The 24,601-nt window shown below is 35.8% G+C and overlaps 1 protein-coding gene across 1 annotated transcript in view; it reads left to right on the top strand.

Annotated features, from left to right (window-relative positions):
- The window catches only part of COL11A1 (collagen type XI alpha 1 chain), a 223,414-nt gene that overhangs the window by 27,639 nt on the left and 171,174 nt on the right, over positions 1-24,601 (top strand). Inside the window, exons 2-4 of the mRNA XM_055403175.2 lie at positions 1,759-1,926; positions 6,447-6,660; positions 10,276-10,438. Of these exons, the coding sequence (XP_055259150.1) occupies positions 1,759-1,926; positions 6,447-6,660; positions 10,276-10,438 (545 nt within the window). The remainder of the gene's footprint in view (positions 1-1,758; positions 1,927-6,446; positions 6,661-10,275; positions 10,439-24,601) is intronic.

The following is a 24,601-nucleotide window of genomic DNA, read 5'->3' as shown; positions in this document are numbered from 1 at the left end:
GTCCATCACCAACTCCCAGAGTTTAACCAAACTCATGTCCATTGAGTCAGTAATACCATCCAACCGTCTCATCCTCTGTCATCTCCTTCTCCTCCTGCCCTCAATCTTTCCCAGCACCAGGGTCTTTTCCAATGAATCAACTCTTCCCATCAGGTGGCCAAAGTATTGGAGTTTCAGCTTCAACATCAGTCCTTCCAATGAGCACCCAGGACTGATCACCTTTAGGATAGACTGGTTGGATCTCCTTGAAGTCCAAGGGATTCTCCAGAGTCTTCTCCAATGCTACAGTTCAAAAGCATCAATTCTTGGGCACGCAGCTTTCTTTATAGTCCAACTCTCACATCCATACATGACTACTGGAAAAACCATAGCCTTGACTAGACAAGACCTTTGTTGACAAAGTAATGTCTCTGCTTTTTAATATGCTGTCTAGGTTGTTCATAACTTTCCTTCCAAAGAGTGTCTTTTAATTTCATGGCTGCAATCACCATCTGTGGTGACTTTGGAGCCCCCCAAAATAAAGTCAGCCACTGTTTCCCCATCTATTTGCCATGAAGTAATGGACCAGATACCATGATCTTAGTTTTCTGAATGTTGAGCTTTAAGCCAACTTTTTCACTCTCCTCTTTCACTTTCATCAAGAGGCTCTTCAATTCTTCACTTTCTGCTATAAGGGTGGTGTCATCTACATATCTGAGGTTACTGATATTTCTCCCGGCAATCTTGATTCCAGCTTGTGCTTCCTCCAGCCCAGCGTTTCTCATGATGTACTCTGCATATAAGTTAAACAAGCAGGGTGACAATATACAGCCTTGACGTACTCCTTTTCCTATTTGGAACCAGTCTGTTGTTCCATGTCCAGTTCTAACTGTTGCTTCCTCACCTGCATACAGTTTTCTCAAGAGGCATGTCAGGTGGTCTGGTATTCCCATCTCTTTCAGAATTTTCTACAGTTTATTGTGATCCACACAGTCAAAGGCTTTGGCATAGTCAATAAATCAGAACTAGATGTTTTTCTGGCAATGTACCTCAATGAACAGATTTTATACTTTGAGTGGGTGAATTGCATGGTATGTGAATATATTCCATGAAGCCCTTTGAAACAAAGTTTATTCAAAGGATTACACTTACAAAGGGAAAGTTTAAGGTTAGTAGCAGGAGGTAGCTGAAATGGATTGGATTTGGGAAATTTATGGTTCTGCCAACAAACAACCTATTCTAGGGACCATGAGGCTACATAAAAAGGGGAAAAAAAAACACCTTTGTATCACCAGGGCCTTTCATAGGAAAGCGCTCAAAAGCAAGGGCATTATATTTTGTTACCTATTCTTTTAAACAGCTTTTAACTTATCATTGAGCATTCAATATGGCTTAATAACTACACATTTTATAATGCTTATATATAACATTCATTGTGAATTTGAATCTTTACAATCACCTCTGTTTAAATTATGAATAGTTGAATATAGTAAGTTTATTAGAAATTAATGGGATATGTACAAATGCTGGCTTTTTCAATATGTTTTGTTTTTCCGTAATTTGGTTTCTGATTGAGATATTTTGTGTTTGAGAAAGTTGCAGTTTATAGTTTACCTGCTCCTCCACTCCTCATCCCCACAACTTAGTGTTAAGGAAACATGGCAGGTGGTACACAGATTTGAGAAGTAGGACTAAAATTTCCTCTGCTTAAAAAATAACTCATTTTTATATTAGATTATTTGTTCAATTACTTTTCCCTATTTTTAATGTATTTTTCAGCTGCTCCAGTTGATGTACTAAAAGCTCTAGATTTTCACAATTCTCCAGAGGGAATATCAAAAACAACGGGCTTTTGCACAAACAGAAAGAATTCAAAAGGTTCAGATGCTGCTTACAGAGTTTCAAAGCAAGCACAACTTAGTGCCCCAACGAAACAATTATTTTCAGGTATGTTCTTTTTACTACTGCGACTACTGCTGCTTTGATAACTATTATTATTCCTTTTTATCATGCAACATAATGCACAATTATGGGGGAATTTTTCATAATGGTTTGAAAAATACTTGGTGAATTTTTTTTCTGTCCTTGAAAGCACTAAATAATCTGATATTAATAGTATTAATTGTCTAGAAGTCATGATAATGTAGGGAAAGCAAGTAGTGAAGTGACAATTTCTGAGTATCACATTTTCTAAGTACCTTATTATGATTACTTGCTTGCTATTGGATACATATCAATTGTTTTTTCTTACAGCTTTAGTAAGTTGAGTGTCCTTGTTCCTATTTAACAGAAGAAGAAACTGAATTTCACTGAGACTCTGATTTATCCATATTACAGAAGGTCAATATTTAATGCAGGGTTTGTTTAATTGCCAAGGCCAATATTGTCTTATAAAGTATTCCTTTTTGTTCTTTTAGGATCTTTTCAGAAACAACTTATCATTTAAATTCTTCATATTATCTTCTACTGTCATGTGAAGGAACTCAAGTTCCCTATTTTTACATAAAACCCTTTTCTATTGATAGAAAAATTATAGATCAAGGGACTAAAATTTTACAAAACAAAATAGCATATTTTTCAAGAAAGTACATTTTAAAGTATTTTTGAAAATATATTTATTTTGATAAATTATTGATTCTTCCAAAACATTTCCTGTCTTGAAAAATACAAATTTGTGGTGGACAAAAGTAACAAACTGCAAATATAAAGATAAAATGCACACATTTTCTGACTTAAAATGAAAAATTAAATTCATGAAGTATTTTTCAAATCGAATGTGAAAGTTGTAAATAGTAAAAATTAAACTGCTTTTCTCTTTATTTGCATTCTAATGCTGAAATAGGAAAAGGATGGGAATTTTCAAGAGAGAAACAGAGAGTAAAATAGATTAATGGAAAAGCTTTAGAGATACTCAAGAAGTTAGTTTATAATTTTTTATATTTGGCTCTTCATCTCAGGATCAGTTTTTCTGCCCTGTGATGTGGTAGTTATTTTGATTAATTTGATTATTTCTGTTGCTTATTCTTGGAAAAAGAGCACAATGTGTACTTCTAGGAGGTCCTTCTATGTCAGTTAACAGAATAATCAACATTTCCCCCTCTTCTCAGAACATCGTGTCTTAGGTATGTGATTTTAATAATGAGTAATTCAGATAGGAAGAGACATCTGTATCTCTTTCTGCATGCAAGTGATTATAGGGTTACCTTCCTGGAAGATATAGCTTCCTGTCAAATAAAACAAAAGAGCATTTAATAAAAATTACCAACAACACTTTTACCATTAAAAAATCTGAAGTGAATATGTGACTAGTATTCTTTATTAAAATAGTAAAAAATCTTGGGAAATTTATTTGGAATACTTTTTCTTTCATTATGAAAACACAAAATAACAACTTCCCTAATGAATGAAGTAAGCAGTAATATTGGAAACTTCAACATTAGGGTTGGGGGAAGTGTTTTCAGATTGTCATTGTGATATTCTGTTGAGTTAAGGTATGTGTCCTCCAAAGTCCCAATTTGAGACCTTGAATTTAAGTACCTGAGAACTCTTTGCTTGTGATCTGAATAGGTGCTATAATTTGCAAATTCTACCTGGCCTCTTTAGAACACCTGCTGTAGGACAGACACAGGACAAGAAACTTTGTGTATATTGAACTTTATGTTCATAACCACCTGGAAAGAGGAATATTTCAGCCCAAGTAATGGATTAAGGGTTAGAAATGTGAAATATTTGAAAGCAGTCACAGAACCCATGGATGATTTAAAGCTGAGAGATAGTTTGGGGGCTCTTTTTAGACTAAAGTGGGCTTTTCCCACTATGCAAAATTGCCTTCACACATCATTTTAAAAACCTACCAACCACTAAGTTATACCAGAAAGAGATTTTATTTAAAGGGAGACATATTCTGCATGGAAATATATGGACCACAAGTTAAAAATTAAACCCAAATAATAGCTATTGTACTTTTTAAATATCGAACGTATTCATGGATACAATATCTATTGATGTTAAAAGCCCATTTAGGGAATCATTTTTGAATCTGATATACTCTTCTGAGTGATTATTGCGCATCTAGGATTTATGTATACACAGTTATTAAAGGTGGTAAAAACATTTTTTTCCTTTAACAGAAATCATTTAATCAAGAGGGTACTTCATTCTAAGTTTGTGTTTATACATTTTAAAACATACTAAGTTGCAAAATTGCACATTTTTTCTGTATAATATATACTGATCACTACTATTTAGATACAATTTTACATCTTAAGTGGTTGAATTTGTATTATTGAACGTACTTTGTAATGAATTATCTCTGATAAATTTAGTTGTTTGAAACAAATTTGATTAGCATCTTATAGGGAGGAATCTAAATAAGTTTCTAGGTTATATTGTAGACATTTTGATACTGAGTCATGATTTTTTAGAATTTATTTTTTAAAGGTCATAACTTAAAGATTGCAATTAAAATCTTATTGCTTAATTTTAAATTGAGAAATGCTTCCATAATTGAAAGATTTACTGTTGCTATAGTTAGTTAGAAGTTGACAATTTGACAATTTTCAAAAGTTGTGTTACATAAATGGAAAAATTTGTTACAGCTTATTAAGTCTTACATGAATATACTATTTCCTGAAATTCCTCTTTTTGTAAATGTCCTTTATTAAATAATTTTTGCAAAAATGAAAAAAATATTGTTTTCTCCAGCTCATACTATTTTGGCATCATTTTTTTGAGTACAGGACATATTTGAAAATTGAGGTATTCAGGGAAAGAAGTCCTATAAGTCTCAACAACATTTTGAGTTAATCATTTGAAGAAAAAACTTATTTGCTATTGAGCTTCCTCAATTTTAGGCTGAATTACTTATATTTTTATTTGTAGTAAAAGAAGCTAAAAGGTGTTTTTGTTAACTGATGTGTTTTATTATCTTTGCATTCTATATACATGATCATTTTTCTTCCATTGATTTTCATAAATATAAAATTGGATATCTCTGTGACACAAATCAAATCAAACAAAATTCTTACTCTGTGTGTGTGTGTGTTTGTATACGTGTATAAATTGCAATGAAAGCAAGGCTTTTATGACCTATTTGTGATCCAGTGAAGTTGTATTAAAGATTAAAATTAAGAATTTTAAGTAGACACTAAGCATCTATCTAGATTTTAGGTAGATTAGAACCAAATAGGTAATGTTATTTGACTGCTTTCTTTGTGACATATTCTTATTTACTTTCCATAGCATTTTAATTAATTCCATTTCATAGGACATCTTTCCACTACATTATTTTAAGTGGCTGCATAGAATTTCACTGCACATTTTTTTAAAATTTCATTTAACCAGTCCCAACCATTACAGGCCATCTTAATGTTTTATGATTATAAATAGTATTCTAATTAATTGACTTAACATAATATCTTTATGTATAAGTATCCCTCTCACTTCTATAAATTCTTCGAATTAAAACTTAAAGTCTTCTATAGTCTTCTGAATTTGAATTCATGGCATTCATATTTATAGTATTTTTATTATTTACTGCCGTACATAATAGTGTATGGATTGGATGGACTGAATATGGAATCTATTGGCATTGGCTTATGCATGCACGTATACACCAGTTTTGCATGTGTAAAAGTTTTAATTTAAATAATCTCATCCTTCAAATAACAATACCTACTTTACTTATATCCCAGGGTAGTAAAAGGATTAAATAAAATATATATGTAAACTTATTTTTGAAAAATAGAACCCACAAACTTATATGCAGTGTTTTTGGTAAAAAAATGCACAATAGTCATTGCTTAAATATCTGAGATATATTGTGGTAACAATTTAATTTCTATATTTATGTAAGAAATGCTTACTAAGAACTTATGTATCTCTGGCCCCATGCTGGATATTTGGGATATGATGATGAGAGGGAAAAGAAAAAAAAAATTAACCAAGTATCTAACAGTTCTGATTTTAATGACATAAGTTTTTATTAGTGAAACTTCATGTGTGATAGAAAAAAAATGCTCAGAAAACCTTTAGCTTTTGAAGAGATGACTAAAAGAGTACCATCATATGTTGTGTCCTTACAATGCCTCTTTAAAGAGAGGATAGACAGCACAGATTAGACAAAAGCAGAAAATACAAATTGTACACCAGAATTTCATCTTAAGTGTTCTAAAAGTGCCTATTGTGTGTTTGATATTGAATTGTAACCATGATCTCGTTTCCTAATTATGCATTCAATTTTACATAATCCTTGTGCTTTAAATGAGTGGTGGCGAAGTTTGAATACAGCTTCAACAATTATTGCAGATAAAGATTAATAGAATAACCTCCCCACTTTTTTTTAAGTCAGTATTGTTATTACTGTTTGAACTTCGGTTACTGGTTAAGACCACATTGGTAAGCTAAAAAATAATAGGGTGATCCAGGAATAGTTTGGAATTTCTGACTCTTTGGCATTCTGTTTTCAGGGGGAACTTTTCCAGAAGATTTTTCAATATTATTTACAATAAAACCCAAAAAAGGAATTCAGTCTTTCCTTTTATCTATATATAATGAGCATGGTATTCAGCAAATTGGTGTTGAGGTTGGGAGATCACCTGTTTTCCTTTATGAAGACCACACTGGAAAACCTGCCCCAGAAGACTATCCGCTCTTTAGAACTGTTAACATTGCAGATGGAAAGTAAGTAACACAATAATACAATGTTGCAGTTCCTTCATTTGGTCATTCAGCAAATATTTACAAAGTGTGATGCAGTTTTTCTAGGGAGCGGTGATGCAGAAATGAACAAAACAATAAAATACCTAATCTTACATAGATTACAATCTGGGTAGACAAGCAGTGAATGATAAAAAGTTACTAATGAATAGTTTCTCAGATGGCGGTAAGTGACAGGGAGAAATAATAGCAATGAAGAGACTAGGGTATAATGGTGGGGAGTGCAATTTTAAGGAGTGAGGTCAGGGATAGTCTTACTAAAAAGGTGACATGCAAACCTGGTAGGGTGCATGCCACTGCTAATAATTAAAAAGGATACTATTCCACACAAAGGAAAAACAAATGCACAGCCTCTGATTCTGACTGTGACTAATTTGACCTAAGCAACATCAAGGATGCCAGTGTGTCAGGAACAGAGTGAAAGATTGAGGATGGAGAAGCAGCGGGAGGGCAAATGGTATAACACTTTGTGTTGTTGTTTAGTCACTAAGTCCTATCCTACTCTTTTGCAACCCAATGTAGATGGCCAGGCACCTCTGTCCATGGGATTTCCCAGGCAAGAACACTGGAGTGGGTTGCCATTTTCTTCTTTAGGGGATCTTTCTGACCCGGGGATGAAACCCATGTCTCCTTCATTGGCAGGAGGATTCTTTTCCACTGAGCCACCAGGGAAGCCCATAATACATTGGATTATAAGTGATTGTAAACTCTTTGGATTTTATTCCGAGTGAATACGAAGTCACTGTAGTTGTTTTGAGCAAAAGAATGATCTGATTTGACTTCCTCAGATGGAGCTAGCAGTAAAGAACCCGCCAGTCAAAGCTGGAGACATAAGAGACTTGGGTTCGATTCCTGAATTGGAAAGATCCCCTGGAGAAGTGATGGCAACCCACTCCAGTATTCTTACCTGGAGAATTCCATGGACAGAGGAGCCTGGTGGGCTACAGTTCACAGGATTGCAAAGAGTTGGACACGACTGAAGCGACTTAGCACGCATGCATGCACTAATAATATTAATATTGACAATCATAGGAAGTTTTATATAATACTCAATATGTGCTGTATACTGTTGTGAACACTTCATAGTTAACTTATTTAATTTTTCACAACTCTTTGAAGAAAATAATATTAATAAACCCATTTTACAGATAAGGGAAGTGAGGTACTGGGCGTTTAAATAACTTGCATTTGGAAAGTGGCAAAGGTGAGGTTTGAACTCAGGTAGTCAGATTGTCCAGTAACAGCCACTCTCTTATGAAAATCATGCTGAATTCTGTATTGTGACTATTGTTTAATATTGTTTTGCTCCCCATCATTTCGGGAGCAGCTAAAGACAAATAAATGTGAAATTTACTTGATATTTTATTGCTGATTTTAGGCTACTAAAAAGATTTATCACAAATATTTGATTATAGACATAAGAAAGAAATAGATGTTCAGATGAAAAAAAAAAATTCACACTCAGATTACCATTGTCAGAACCATGGAAAAACTGCCTCTCAAACCCAGGAAAAAACTGGGCTTTCACAAGTAATTTACATCATTGTCCTTAATATGAAAAGTGATGATAATTCTATGAATAAAAATATATCAAAGTAAGGAATGTAGGGTATAATGTTTTAGATTGTTTTAGATACAGCAGTCCTCTTTGGCATGGTTGCCTTGAGCAAAGACATTGGAAGCCAGGGAGTGAGCATGTGGGGTTATGGAGGAAGAGCATTCCTGGCAAAGTGAATATGTGAAAGGAACAAGAAAGAGGCAGAAGTGTGGCTGGAGTATTGGGAATCAGAAAGCAGAAATTTGGACATGAGATAGAAGAGAGGCAGGGTTAGGCAAAGTAAGGACTTCAGCTTTTACTGGGAGCATCAGGTTAGCTTTTAGCTAGAGAGAAACTTTATATGACTCATATTTTAAAATGGCCACTCTGGTTGCATCAGAGTGGGAGCAGGGACCAGTTAGGAGTCTAGGAGAGAGACATGGTTACCTGGTCAAAACTGTGCGATTTGAACCCTGAATATCCTGTGAATAAAGGATTGCCAGATTTCCTGATGATATGAATGTGTAGTATGACAGAAAGAGGATAATTAAGAATGTTTCCAAAATTTAAGGTTAATTTAGTATTTTGAACATTATATGTGACACCATGATTATGACATATTATTATCAGACCTTAAATTAATTCAACAAAATTCAAGTTTAGAGTCCTAATCAACTTTAAACAATTGAAAGAAATCATTTTTATTTTATGTTAATGAAAAGCACATGCCCACAGTAGTGGAGAGGGTTTAATTGAAGACACAGGCTTCTTGGCAGAAACATGTGTAAATTTTACTCTCACAGTATTAAGTGCCTCCTAATATAAATCTTTGTGCAATTCAAACCAAGCAGACGCCTATGCTAGTTGAAATTGCTATGGAAAGACCAAAGATTAAGTGTATATGGAAATATACTTGGTCCTCATCAGTTGCCATGCCAAGTCACATGAAACAGATTTTTGAAAGGCTCCTGCAACTCTTTGGGTACTTTATTTTATGGATATAGTCCTAGAAACTTCTGGAATATTAATTTAGCACTTTTCATTTGGAAAAATAAGAGTGGTTTGCAAAATCCAAGTGAGCTTCATTTAGTTGTTTATGTTAGCACAAGATACTGTTAATAAAACCCACCATTTTACAATTTTGATTAGGGTATTTGTATTTCCAAAGGACTGGCCACATCTCCACTCCTACTCCCCCCCCACCTTATCCCCACTCCCAACCCATCCCCACCCCCACCGCAAAGCCTGTCATCACTGCCTTGAATTAGCTGGAGCAGTAGCTTCAGAGTGAATTGAGACTCTCAAGCCACACATGCATTGACTATGCTTTCTTTCAGTGTTCCTACTTCTTGCCAACTCTGGAAAGGAGAGATATTGTGTCTCAGTCTTGGATCCTGCCCACAGTAGTGAAATATAACTGTCTTGAAATTAAAGTGGAAAAAGAAAACGAAAGCGCTTGAAATAAATGTGAATAAAGACAGAGAAGCACATTGTGTCTTGCAATTAAACATTCAATTGCTCCAGATGGAGCATTCATTCAATTAGTAGATATACCCTTTTAGAGCCTATCTCAGGGGATCTCTCAAGCAGAATTCATTTAAGTGAAATTCCACATTGGAAAAAAGCATTTATGTACATAGAAACTATTACTTATCCCATATCCCACCCTTGCTGCTGCTGCTGCTGCTGCTAAATCACTTCAGTCGTGTCAGACTCTGTGTGATCCCACCCCTAATCTCTATCAAATAGCCTCATCAGGAATGGTGAGATCAAGCTATTGTTTCAGCACAAAGTGAAGCAGAGGATGGGCACTTCCTTATCAGCACAGACAGCCAATCCTGCTGTGCATTTTACAGGGCTGTGTGACTTTTTGAGTACTTACCACTGCTCTGGATACCACTGCTTGTTAACTGATTGATTAATAAATAAGCCTACATTTTGTATAACAAGATCATTTGTATAATTTAAAATACATTGTACTTTTACATGAATAATGGTTTGACAACATCCTTGGAACTTACAGAATTATTTGGCTTTTTAAGGTGGCATCGGGTAGCAATCAGCGTGGAGAAGAAAACTGTGACAATGATTGTTGATTGTAAGAAGAAAACTACAAAACCACTTGACAGAAGTGAGAAAGCAATCGTTGACACCAATGGAATTATGGTTTTCGGGACAAGGATTTTGGATGAAGAAGTTTTTGAGGTAAAATAAATCGAACTTTATTTTTGCTGAATATTATTAATTCAGATGAGTGGAGTTAATAACAGCAATAATCCATATATGCTATAAAGCAAAGTTGTAAACTTTAAAGGGTGACCTACTTTCTTCCCCTTTGTGTATAGCAGTGATGTTTTCTATTGTTCAGTAAGAGAATGAGTAGACAGTGGTGACAATAAAACCTGGGAAGCTTTAATAGAGATTGATTGATTTAAACACTGGCATGCTATTCTCTCAGGAAAGGAAAATGGCTTTCCTCTTAGTATTTTACATTGTTTTCTTTGGAGAAAAGAACATTTTCTTCACTTCCTTCTCTCAGAGATTAAGTTAATGAAATGTACAAGTCAGATTTTTTTTTGTGTGTGTATTTCCAAGGTAAAATAGAGATACTCCAAAAGACAAACTATATTTGTAAAAATCACTATTTCAGTGTGAAGGTAATGGTTAAAAACGCCTTTCCAGTTATAATTGGCCAATTATGATAATCACATTATTTATTTCACTCCTTCCATCATTGTATCTGGTAACTCTTGTTTTGATTTTCATTTAGTCAATTATTAATGGAACAAACACATTTGACTCCATGAAAGGGTGCACTCCTGAGCTATTCAGTCATTACTTTGATGATTGTTTTTATACCACTTTTTAATAACTTAGTTTTCAAAGTGTAACAAAGTAAAGCTGTAAAATATTTTTTATTTAATAGACAAGTTTTACATGGAAATACATTTGCTGCATTCTGCTGATACATATATAGAGATATGTACGCACACATAGTATGTGTTTTCAAAAACCACAGTGGAAATTCAGAGGGCCAGTAGACTACTGCATTTCTGTGCTTAGTTATATAATCAATGGCATAATTTCAAATAGAACTATTATTTGCGACATTTCAGATATTTGGGATTCTGTTTCTGAGTTTCTACACTAGTATATACCCATGTCTTTGACTCTAAACAAAATGTTTTAACACATTATATCACATTAAATTAATGACAAACTGATTCAGACAATATGTAATAATAAAGTCTCAGATATACTAATATCATGCACTGATTGCACACAAATGATAAATGAATATTTACTTATTAGATGAATGAATATTATAAATAATTTAATTTTTAGGCTTACAGAATTCTATTTTAAAATTAAACTGTTTATGAACATCAGTTTCAATAGCTAAATCTATTTTTGTAATACACAGCACCTTATTTTCCTAGAACATATGAGTAATATGGAAGAAATACATCAGTTGAAGGTTTCATTTCATACATCAGCTTAATCTATCATTGTACATATTCACAGAGCTTGTGTAAGTTAAACGATGGAAATTGAGTAGATTATTTTTGCCATAAATGATCAAAACATATGAGGAAATATATAATATTAATATTTATTAATTAATTCTCAAAATTTACTGTTTCTGAAAGATAATATTTGATATATGTACACATTGATTGGGCTTCCCCAGTGACTCAGACTGTAAAGAATTCACCTGCAGTGCAGAAGACCCAGGATTCATACCTGGGACAGGAAAATCACCTGGAGAAGGGAATGACCACCCACTTCAGTATTCTTGCCTGGAGATTCCATGGACAGAGGAGCCTGGCTGGCTCCACAATCCATGGGGTCGGCAAAGAGTTGGACACCACTAAGCAACTAAACCACTGAGCAACTAACACACACACACACACACACACACACACACACACATATACATTGATTAGATTTCTTTTTCATACCATTTCATAGCACTGAGACTTCTATTTTTACCTGAACTTACTTCTAGGTGAATGTCATTTAATTTTTATTTTTTATTCCCCCTACCCTAACACACATGTAAAACCAGATTACATTCCACCTTCTTTTCCATATACCACACTCATACTTACTGGGGTCCAGTTTAGATTTTTTAAAGTGTAGTTACAGACTATCACAGTAAGCTTCTTTTTTTTTTTTTTTCCAAAATAAATAATTGAACCTAACGTTACATATCGGAGAAGGCAATGGCAAGCCACTCCAGTACTCTTGCCTAGAAAATCCCATGGATGGAGGAGCCTGGCAGGCTGCAGGCCGTGGGGTCGCTAAGGGTCGGACACGACTGAGCGACTTCACTTTCACTTTTCGCTCTCACACATTGGAGAAGGAAATGGCAACCCACTCCAGTGTTCTTGCCTGGAGAATCCCAGGGACGGGGAGCCTGGAGGGCTTCCGTCTATGGGGTCGCACAGAGTCGGACACGACTGCAGTGACTTAGCAGCAGCAGCAACGTTACATATTAAAAAATATGTAATAAGCACCTCTATGTTTCATAGGCTGATTATAGTATCAGTAATTAAAATATATAAAAATGATTCCCTAAAATATTTCCATGTGTCTTCAACCACTACTAACCAAAATATATCTAGCGAAGAGGCATCTAGTAAACTACCAAAGACAGAGGTACTGGAAGCAAAATTTATCATTATTTTCTCTGATTAAACATTAGCAATCTAATGCATAAACCATATTCTAAACTTTGAAGTAACTTCAGCTGTTTATCTGAAAAAAATTCTAATATGCAATATTTGAATTGCAATCTGCAGAGTTTTAAGAATTCAACATTAAATAGATAAAAGCAAAACTAAAAATATTTTTTAAAGTATGACAAAATTAGTGTATATAAAAATGCCAAAATGAATATGTAGACCCATAATTCAGATTATATACTTTTAGAATGGCAGAGTAAATATACGAATTGATTTTGGAATGAGAAAAACCTGATTTTGAATCCTAATACATAGCTTAATCATGTTTCTCTGTGTAATTACTTTTTGTAAGTTTTAATTTCTTAGTCTTCAGATGAGAACAGTAATATAATCTCTCTCTTTAGCATTTTTAAAAAATTGAATTTATGCATGTAAAGTGCTTGAAGTACTAGTACTAGACAGATTACGATTCTGTATATCTTTTTTTTTTTTGCTAAGAATATTGTTTTTTTTTCTTAAATGTACTTATTTTAACTATTTTTGGCTGCACTGTTCTTTATTGATGTTCCTGGCCTTTCTCCAGTTGTGGTGAGCCAGGGCTACTCTTCACTGGGGTGTGCAGGCTTCTCATTGTGGTGGCTTCTCTTGTTGCAAGGCATGGTCTCTTGGGCATTATCATGGGTTTCAGTAATTGCAGCCCATGGGCTCAATAGTTGTGGCTCATGGGCTCTGGAGCAGAACCTCAGTAATGGTGACGGGCTCTGTTGTCCTTGACATGTGCAGTCCTCCAGACTGGGGTTGAACTCGTGTCCTCTGCAATGGACCCTTAGGGAAGTCCCATGTCCCTTTAAACTGCATATGATCTCCAAGGTTCATACTTAAAAAGATTGTATGCTAGTAGATACAGTTTTCCTACAGAACAACTTTCACATTTATCCATCTTTCCCAGTCTAGATGCACTTTTGTCAGAGTCTTTGAGACTTTTTTTCCTATTTATTGAGGTATAATTGAAGTACAATAATATAAAAATATCAAAAGTGTACTATTTAATCAGTTGTGACATATACATATATGTGTATACATATATGAGGATTCCCAGGTAGTTCATTGGTAAAGAATCTACCTGCCAATGCAGATATCAGAGATGTGGGTTTAATACCTGGGTCAGGAAGATCCCTTGGAGGAGGAAATGGCAAACCACTGCAGCGTTAGTGCCTGGATAATCCCATGGACAGAAAGTCTCTGGTGGGCTACAGTTCATAGGGTGGCAAAGAGTTGGATGTGACAGCACACACACACGGATGCACACACAAACTCACATATATATATGTATATATTTATATATACCTCTGAAATTATTGTCATCACACCCAGAGAAATTTTCCTCCTGTATTTTTATGATCCATCCTTTCCCCATCTTAAACTCCAGGTAATCTCTAATTTATGTTTTATCACCACAACTTATATGTTACAGAATTTTTGTAAATGGAATTGTACTGTATGCATTCTCTTAAGTTTGGCTACTTGTTATTCAGCATACCATTTTTGAATCTTATCCATGTTTTCTTATGTATCTTTATTTAGCTTTTTTTTCTGAGCAGTTTTTTAATGTGTGAATAAAACACAGTTTCTTAATCCATCTATTCTGCTAGAAAGCATTTGGATTGTTTCTATACTTTGGCTACTGCATACAAAGCTCTTGTGAACAATCATGCCCATTTTGTGTGGGAATTTATTTTTATTTGTCTTAGTTAAGTACTTAGAATTAGATTACTTGGGTTATTTGGTAGGTGCATGTTTTGTTGTTGTTCAATCACTAAGTTCTGTCTGACTCTTTGTGACCCCGTGAACTGCAGCACAGCAGGCTTCCCTGTCCTTCACTATCTCCCATAGTTTGCTCAAACTCATGTCTTTGAGTAGGTGATAGTCCAACCATCTCATCCTTTGTTGCCCCTTTCTTCTGCCCTCAATCTTTCCCAATATTAGGGTCCTTTCCAATGAATCAGCTCTTTGCATCAGGTGTCCAAAATATTGGTTTCAGCTTCAGTCCTTCCAGTGAATATACAGGGTTGATTTCCTTTAGAATTGACTGGTTTGATCTCTTTGCTGTACAAGTTACTCTCAAGAGTCTTCTCCAACACCACAATTCTAAAGTATCATCTCTTCGGTGCTCAGTCTTCTTTATGGTCCTAAAGTCACATCCATACATGATTACTAGAAAAACTATAGCTTTGACTACACGGACCCTTGTTGGCAAAGTGATATCTCTGCTTTTTTAATATGCTGTCTAGGTTTTGTGATAGTCATTCTTCTAAGGAGCAAGCATCTTTTAATTTCATGGCTGCAGTCACCATCCACAGTGATTTTGAGCTCAAGAAAATAAAATCTGTCACTGTTTCCACTTTTTCCCCATCTGTTTGCCGTGAAGTGATGGGACTCGTTGCCGTGATCTTACTTTATTGAATGTTGAGTTTTAAGTCAACTTTTTCACTCTCTTCTTTCACCCTCATCCAGAGGCTCTTTGCTTTCTGCCATAAGGTTGGTGTCATCTGCATATCTTCCGTTCCGTTCGGTCGCTCAGTCGTGTCCGACTCTTTGCGACCCTGTGGACTGTAGCCTACCAGGCTTCTCCGTCCATAGGATTCTTCAGGCAAGAATACTGGAGTGGGTTACCATTTCCTTCTCCAGGGGATCTTCCCTACCCAGGGATGGAACCTGGGTCTCCCGCATTGGAGGCAGACGCTTTAACCTCTGAGCCACCAGGGAAGCCCGGTTACTGATATTTCTCCCTGCATTCTTGAGTCCAACTTGTAAGTCATCCAGCCTAGCATTTTGCACGATGTACTCTGCATATAAGTTAAATAAGCAGAGTAACAATATGCAGCCTTGATGTACTCATTTCCCAATTTGGAACCAGTCCATTGTTCCCTGTCCAGTTCTAACTGTTGCTTGTTGGCCTGCATACAGGTTTCACAAAAGACAGGTAAGATTATCTGGTATTCCCATCTCTTTAAGAATATTCCACAATTTGTTGTGATCTACACAGTTAAAGGTTTTAAGGTAGTCAGTGAAGCAGAAGCAGATTTTTTTTTTTTTTGAATCCCCCTTGCCTTTTCTATGATCCAGCCAATGTTCACAATTTGATCTCTAATTCCTTTGTCTTTTCTAAAGCTAACTTGTACACATGTAAGTTCTTGGTTCATGTACTGTTGAAGCCAAGCTCAAAGGATTTTGAGCATTACCTTGCTAGCATGTGAAATGAGCACAATTGTATGGTAGTTTGAACATTCTTTGGCATTGCCTTTCTTTGGAATTGTAATGAAAACTGACCTTTCCCAGTCCTGTGGCCACTGCTGAGCTTTCCAAATTTGCTGGCATATTGAGTGCAGCACTTTAACAGCATCATCTTTTAGGTTTGAAATAGCTCAGCTAGAATTCCATCACCACTACTAGTTTTGTTCAAAGTAATTCTTCCTAAGTCCCACTTGACTTCACATTCCAGGATGTCTGGCTCTATGTGAGTGATCACACTTTCTTGGTTATCCAGGTCATTAAGCATATTTTTGTTTGTTTGTTTTGTATAGTTCGTGTATTCCTGCCACCTCTTCTTAATATCTTCTGCTTCTGTTAGTTGCGTGTTGTGTCTGTCCTTTATTGTGCCTATCTTTGCATGAAATCTAAGATAGGTATCTCTAATTTTCTTGAAGAGATCTCTAGTCTTTTCCATTTTTTCTACTGTTTTTCTCTATTTCATTTCATTGTTCACTTTAAAAAGGTGTATAATACATATATAAATAGTATCTCGTGAAGTAGTTTCATGCCCGAAAATTTCTCTGTGCTCCACCTATTCATCACTGCCTTTCCCCTAAACTCTGGCAACCACTAAATTTTCACTAGTTCCTTAGTTTTGCTTTTCCCAGAATGTCATATAATTGGAATTATACAGTTTTTAGTCTTTCCAGGTTGACTTCCTTCACTTAGTATTATATATTTGCATACCCTCCATGTCCTTCATGGCTTGATAGCTTATGTCATTTAAGCCCTGAATAATATTCCATTGTTTGAATGTATCACACTTTATTTATCCATTCATCTACTGAAAGATCTAATGATTGGTTCCCAGTTTTGGTAACTGTGAATTAATCTGTATAGACAATCAGGTCAAGTTTTCATGCTGATATGATAACATGATGATATCATATTTACCTAAGATGTTGATATGTTTTCAGCCTCTTACGGTAAATACAAAGGAATATAAATGGATCATATAGTATGAGTATGCCTAGTTGTATAATAAACTAATAAACTGTCTTCCAAAGAGACTGAGCTATCTTGCATTATCATCACAATGAATGAAAATTCTTCCTTCACAGTTTTGGCACTATTTGGCTGTTAACCATTTTAATAGGTGTGTAGTAGTATCTCATTTTCATATGTATTTCCCTGATGATATGTTGAGCATCTTTTCATATATGCTTACTTGCCAGCTTTCTATCTTCTTTGGTGAGGTATCTGTTAAGGTCTTTTGCCCATTTTTTCATCAGGTTATTTTTGTTTCAAATGTTTTTTGAAGAATAATTCTTTATTAGATATGTCTTTGCAGATACTTTCTCCTGGTTTGGCTTGTCTTCTCATTTCCTTAACACTGTATTTTGTGGAGTGAAAGTTTTTAATTTTAATGAAGTACAGCATATCATTTTTTTTTCATGCATCATTCTTTTGATGTGGTAGCTAAAAAGCCATTGCCCTACCCAGCTGTCATCTAACCTTTCTTAATGTTCTCTTCTAGGAGTTTCATAGTTTTGCATTTTGATAATGATATATTTTGAGTTAATTATTATAAAGGGTGTAAGGTTTGTGTTTAGATTCACTTTTTTCTTGTGAATTTCTTGTTCTAGTACAATTTGTTTAAAATACTGTCTTTATTCTATTGTATTGCCTTTGTTATACTTACGTGGATTTACTTCAGGGCTCTCTATACGCTTTCATTGATCTATTTGTTTTTTCTATCAGAAAAATTACATTATCTTGACTACTGTAGCTTTATAGTAAGTCTTGAAGTCTGAGTGTCAGTTCGCCAACTTTGTTTTACTCACTTAACGTTGAGTTGGCTATTCTGGGCCTTTTGCCTCTTGTTATAAATTTTAAAATCAGTTTGATGAAATTCACAAAGTAATTTCCTGGGATTTTTAACTGGGAAAGTTGAAGCTGTATATCAAGTTTGGACAACCTTCTGTTCAGTTCAGTTCAGTCGCTCAGTCGTGTCCAACTCTTTGTGACCGCATGAATCACAGCACGCCAGGCCTCCCTGTCCATCACCAATTCCTGGAGTTCACTCAGACTCATGTCCATAGAGTCGGTGATGCCGTCCAGCCATCTCATTCTCTGTCGTCCCTGTCTCTTCCTGCCACCAATCCCTCCCAGCATCAGAGTCTTTTCCAGTGAGTCAACTCGTCACATGAAGTGGCCAAAGTATTGGAGTTTCAGCTTTAGCATCAGTCCTTTCAATGAACAGCAGGATTGATCTCCTTTAGAATGAATTGGTTGAACAACCTTACATCCTGGCAATAATGAGTCTTTCTATCTGTAAAAATGGAATATTTCTCAATTATTTAGTACTTTGATGTATCATCAAAATTTTGTAGCTTTTCTCATTTAGATCTTGTTCATATTTTGTTATTGTTTTCAATTTCACTGGTTTTGACTCTCATTTTTATTATTTCTTTCTTTTACTTGCTTTGTAATTAAATTGCTCTTCCTCTTCTAGTTTTCCAAGGTGGAATCTTAGATGATTTGATTTTATATTTTTCTCCTTTTCTAGTATTTGCATTGTGTTAAAAATTTCTCTATGAGAACTGCTTTTGCTGCATCCTACATATTTTGATGAGTTGTGCTTTATTTAGTTCAAAATATTTTAAAATTTTCTTCGAGATAGCACCATTGACTCATTATATTTTGAAATGTGTAGTTTATTCTCCATTTTTAAAAAACTTTACAGAAATCTTTCTGTTATTGATGTCTAGTTTAATTTAACTCTGTTCTAAGGGCTGATATTGTATAATTCTATAATTCTATTCTTCTAAGTTGTTTAGGTGTGTTTTATGCCCCAGAAGGTGGTCTGTTTTTGTGAATATTCCATGTGAGAAGAATGTATAATCTGCTGTTTGATAAAATAGTGTATAGAAGTCAATTAAGTCTACTTGATTGATAATGCTGTTGTGTTCAAATATGTCTTTACTAATTTTGTGCAGCTGCTGCTGCTGCTGCTGCTAAGTCGCTTCAGTCGTGTCCGACTCTGTGCGACCCCATAGATGGCAGCCCACCAGGCTCCGCCGTCCCTGGGATTCTCCAGGCAAGAACACTGGAGTGGGTTGCCATCTCCTTCTCCAATACATGAAAGTGAAAAGTGAAAGTGAAGTCACTCAGTCGTGTTGGACTCTTCGCGATCCCATGGACTGTAACCTACCAGGCTCCTCTCTCCATGGGATTTTCCAGGCAAGAGTACTGGAGTGGGGTGCCATTTCCTTCTCTGTTTGTGCAGCTAGATCTCTCAATTTCTGGTAGAAGGGTATTAAACTTTCCAACTATGTTATTATAATTGATTACTCCATTTCTTCTTTCAGTTATATCACCTTTTGTCTTGTGCAGCTTGATGTTCTGTGTTAGACACATAGACATCAAGAGCTATTGTTTCTTCTTGGACCATTGACCCCGTAATCAGTGTAGAATATCTCTCTCTATCTCTGATAACTTTCTTTGTTCTGAAGTCTTCTGTGTCTAAAATTAATATAATTACTCTTGCTTTCTTTTGATTAGTGATATATAGTTTATCTTTTCCATTCCTATACTTTTAATCTATATGTGTCTCTATTGAAGGTAGGTTTCTAGTAAACAATATATAACTGGGCCTTGTTTTTTGATCCACTCTGTATAGCATTTAATTCAGATTTCAGAACTCTATAGAAGATCCAAAATAATACTTGTTCAGGATATTGTTTGTCCTCCAATATGAGCAATTCCTTGTTAATGCATCACAAGATTATCTGTTGCCAACAGTTTACAATAAAGTATAACACATTTCGTTTGGTCCCTAATGTAAGTTTTATCTCTGATTTCTTGTTTTCTGTTCTTTTTTTTTTTTTCTTTAAGGCTTATCATTACTTTGTGGCATTTTATTAATTTCCCAAAAAAAAGCTATATTTTATTGCAATCTTGTTGTCACTGTCTATTACTGTGTTGACTGTAAATTTATTGAGAGCAGAATTTATATCCACTTAACTTAGATACTGAATCAGTGGCATCAAACACAAACTCTTCACAGTGCTTATATCCAATGAATACTAGTAAATATATGAATAAACTTTATGCCTGCTAGTGGTTAAGGCTTTGTTAGAACCACCTGTCTGGAAGGACAAAAAAAAAAGTGGGAAGTCAAGAGATACCTGGAATAACAGGCAAATTTAGCCTTGGAGTACAAAATGAAGCAGGGCAAAAGTTAACAGAGTTTTGCCAAGGGAACACACTGGTCATAGCAAACACCTTCTTCCAACAACACAAGAGACAACTCTACATATGGCATCATCAGATGGTCAATACTGAAATCAGATTGATTATATTCTTTGCAGTCGAAGATGGAAAAACTTTATACAGTCAGCAAAAACAACTGGGAGCTAATTGTGGCTAAGATCATGAACTCCTTATTGCCAAATTCAGCCTTGAATTGAAGAAAGTAGGGAAAACCACTAGACCATTCAGGTATGATCTAAATCAAATCTCTTATGATTATACAGTGGAAATGACAAATAGATTCAAGGGGTTAGATCGGATACACAAAGAGCCTGAAGAACTATGGACAGAGGTTCATGACATTGTACAGGAGGCAGTGATTAAGACCATCCCCAAGAAAAAGAAAGGGAAAAAGGCAAAATGGTTGACTGAGGAAGCCTTTCAAATAGTTGAGAAAAGAAGAGAAGCTAAAGGCAAAAAAGAAAAGTAAAGATACACCCATCTGAATGCAGAGTTCCAAAGAATAGCAAGGAGAGGTAAGGAAGCTTTCCTCAGTGATCATTGCAAAGAAATAGAGGAAAACAAAAGAATGGGAAAAATTAAAGATTTCCTCAAGAAAATCAGAGATACCAAGGGGTTATTTCATGCAAAGATGGGCCCAATAAAGACAGAAACAGTATGAACCTAACAGATGCCGAAGATATAAAGAAAAGGTGGCAAGAATACACAGAAGAACTGTACAAAAAATATCTTCATGACCCAGATAACCATGAGGCTGTGAGCACTGGTCACCTAGAGGCAGACCTCCTGGAATGCAAAGTCAAGTGGGCCTTAGGAAGCATGACTACAAGCAAAGCTAGTGGAATTGATAGACCTATTTCAAGCTGAGCTATTTCAAGTCCTGAAAGATGATACTGTTAAAGTGTTGTACTCAATATGCAAGCAAATTTGAAAAACTCATCACTGGCCAGAGTCAGTTTTCATTCCAATCCCAAAGAAAGGCAATGACAAAGAATGTTCAAATTCTGTCACAGTTGCCCTCATCTCGCATGCTAGCAAAGTAATGCTCAAAATTCTCCAAGCCTGGCTTCAACAGTATGTGAACCAAGAACTTCCAGATGTTCAAGCTGGTTTTAGAAAAGGTAGAGGAACCAGAGATCAAATTGCCAGCATCCGCTGGATCATTGAAAAAGCGAGAGAGTTCCAGAAAAACATCTACTTCTACTTTATTGACTACCCCAAAGCCTTTGACAGTGTAGATAACAACAAACTGGAAAATTTTTCAGGAGATGGAAATGCCAGACCACTTTACCTGCCTCCTGAGAAATCTGTATGCAGATCAAGAAACAACATTTAGAACTGGACATGGAACAACAGGTTGTTTCCAAATTGGGAAAGGAGTATGTCAAGGCTGTATATTGTCACCCTGCTTATTTAACTTATATGCAGCGGACATCATGAGGAACGCTGGGCTGGAAGAAGCACCAGCTGGAATCAAGATTGCTGGGAGAAATATCAATAACCTCATATATGCAGATGACACCACCCTTATGGCAGAGAGTGAAGAGGAACTGAAGAGCCTCTTGATGAAAGTGAACGAGGAGAGTGAAAAAGTTGGCTTAAAGCTCAACATTCAGAAAACTAAGATCATGGCATCTGGTCCCATCACTTCATGACAAATAGATGGGAAAACAGTGACAAACTTTATTTTCTTGGGCTCCAAAATCACTGCAGGTTGTGACTGCAGCCATGAAATTAAAAGATACTTGTTCCTTGGAAGAAAAGCTATGGCTAACCTATATAGCATATTAAAAAGCAGAGATATTACTTTACCAACAAATGTCTGTCTAGTCAAGGCTATGGTTTTTCCACTAGTCATGTATGGATGTGAGAGTTGGAATATAAAGAAAGCTGAAAGCTTAAGAATTGATGCTTTGGATCTGTGGTATTAGCGAAGATTCTTGAGAGTCCCTTGGACTGCAAGAAGATCCAACCAGTCCATCCTAAAGGAAATCAGTGCTGAATATTCATTGGAAGGATTGATGCTGAAGCTGAAGTTCCAATACTCTGGCCACCTCATGCGAAGAACTGACTCATTTAAAAAGACCCTGATGCTGGGAAAGATTGAAGGCAGGAGAAGGGGATGACAGAGGATGAGATGGTTGGATGGCATCACCGACTCAATGCATGTTAAGTTTGAGCAAGCTTCCGGAGTTATTTATGGACAAGGGAGCCTGGCTTGTTGTAGTCCATGGGATCACAAAGAGTCGGACACGACTGTGTTACTGAACTAAACTGACTCGGTGGAGAAGGAGCTAAGAGAGGTATAGGATAGTACATGTCCTTTGAAAGTTAGGTGTATATTAAGTAGTTGACTATTCTCAGTTGAAGTAGAATAAATATTATATAACAACATTATGCTTAAATAACCTATATAGTGATACAAATAAATAGTTGTAATAAGATAGAAATTCTGCCTCTAATAAAGATATAGAAATGTTCAAGGGAGAAAGTACAGTATTCAAAATAATGAAAAAAATAAAAGGATGTTTAAGGATGAGGGCACGTGTGCAAAAGATGAAAGTTTGAAATGAGCTCAGCAGATCTGAGAATCCAGTTTGCTTTTGGGGATATTTAGCCACTCCAGTACTATTGCCTAGAAAATCCCATGGATGGAGGAGCCTGGTAGGCTGCAGTCCGTGGGGTCGCTAAGGGTTGGACACAACTGAGCAACTTCACTTTCACTTTTCACTTTCACACATTGGAGAAGGAAATGGCAATCCACTCCAGTGTTCTTGCCCGGAGAATCCCAGGGACGGGGGAGCCTGGGGGGCTTCCGTCTATGGGGTCACACAGAGTCGGACACAACTGAAGTGACTTAGCAGCAGCAGCAGCAGGAGATGACTTAGTGAGATGTTTTAGGACCTGTTTATGGAGTGTATTTTATACCACCCTGAGATAGTTAAACTTAAAACCTTAGGCCATGAGAAGTAGAAGAATTAAATATTGAGATTGTTTTTTACAAATTCCTTTTTTGTCAGTGAAGGAGTTAGTCTAGAATCAGAAAGACCTGATTAGAAAAAAAAAAAAAAACTGATATGTTGAAACATTTAGTTCAAATAAAAGGTTATTTAGAGACAAGGTCATCACAGAAGAAATGGAGAGAAAGGTCTTGTTTCAGGATGCTAATGTGGGGTACAATTGACAGATCTTAGGACTGATTGGGTAAGTAGGGTTAAGGGAGAGAGAAACTTAATACTTTAGGCTTTACATAAGGTAGCAAATGGGATTTCCCCGATGGCTCAGTGGATAAAGAATCCACCTGCAAAGCCAGGAGCCATAGGAGGAGGAAATGGCAACCGACTCCAGTATTCTTGCTGGGATAATCCCATGGACAGAGGAGCCTGGAGGGTTACAATCTGTGTAAAGAGTTGAATGAGCACACATGACACACGATGTGCCTGTGTGGGCTGAGTTGCTTCAGTCATGTCTGACTTTTTGAGACCCCATGGATGGTAGCCTGTTCCTCTTTTCATGGTATTCTCCAGGCAAGAACACTGGAATGGGTTGCCATGCCTTTCTCTGGAGGATCTTCTCGATCCAGGGGTCAAATTCAAGTCTCTTATGTCTTCTGCTTTGGCAGGCATGTTCTTTACCACTAATGCCACCTGGGAAGCCCACAGGGTAGCAAATAGTCAATGTTTCCTTAAAACATGAAATGCTTGGAATTTTAGCTAAATTCAAAAGTCTTTAGTTCTCTTATTTTATGATTTATGAACTATGTGTTTTTAATGAAATTTTAAAAGTCGATAGGATTACCCTGAACCAAATAATCTTATCTCACTATCTTTCTATATACTTCCTGAGCTTTATAGTAAAACTACAGTTAGTGCGAAATTATTATTAGCTCACCGACTAATAATAATTATTATTAGCTCATTGATGGCATCACCGACTCAATGGACATGAGACTGAGCAAGCTCTGGGAATGATGGACGGGGAAGTCTGGTGTGCTACAGTCTGTGGCCTCGCAAAGAGTTGGATACGACTGAGCAACTGAACTGAACAGAGTTAGTGTGAAATTATTATTAGCTCAAAGAAGTAGAATAACCATGTGATAAATTATTCAAATTATTTTATTTTATTTTTTTAGGAATTAGATTTTAAAGGCATG

Source organism: Moschus berezovskii, chromosome 4 (genome assembly GCF_049115385.1).
Source record: "Moschus berezovskii isolate FMDL1 chromosome 4, NW_MosBer_1.0, whole genome shotgun sequence".
In the NCBI taxonomy this organism is placed as follows: Eukaryota; Metazoa; Chordata; class Mammalia; order Artiodactyla; family Moschidae; genus Moschus; species Moschus berezovskii.
This window is presented reverse-complemented; position numbering and strand designations above follow the sequence as displayed.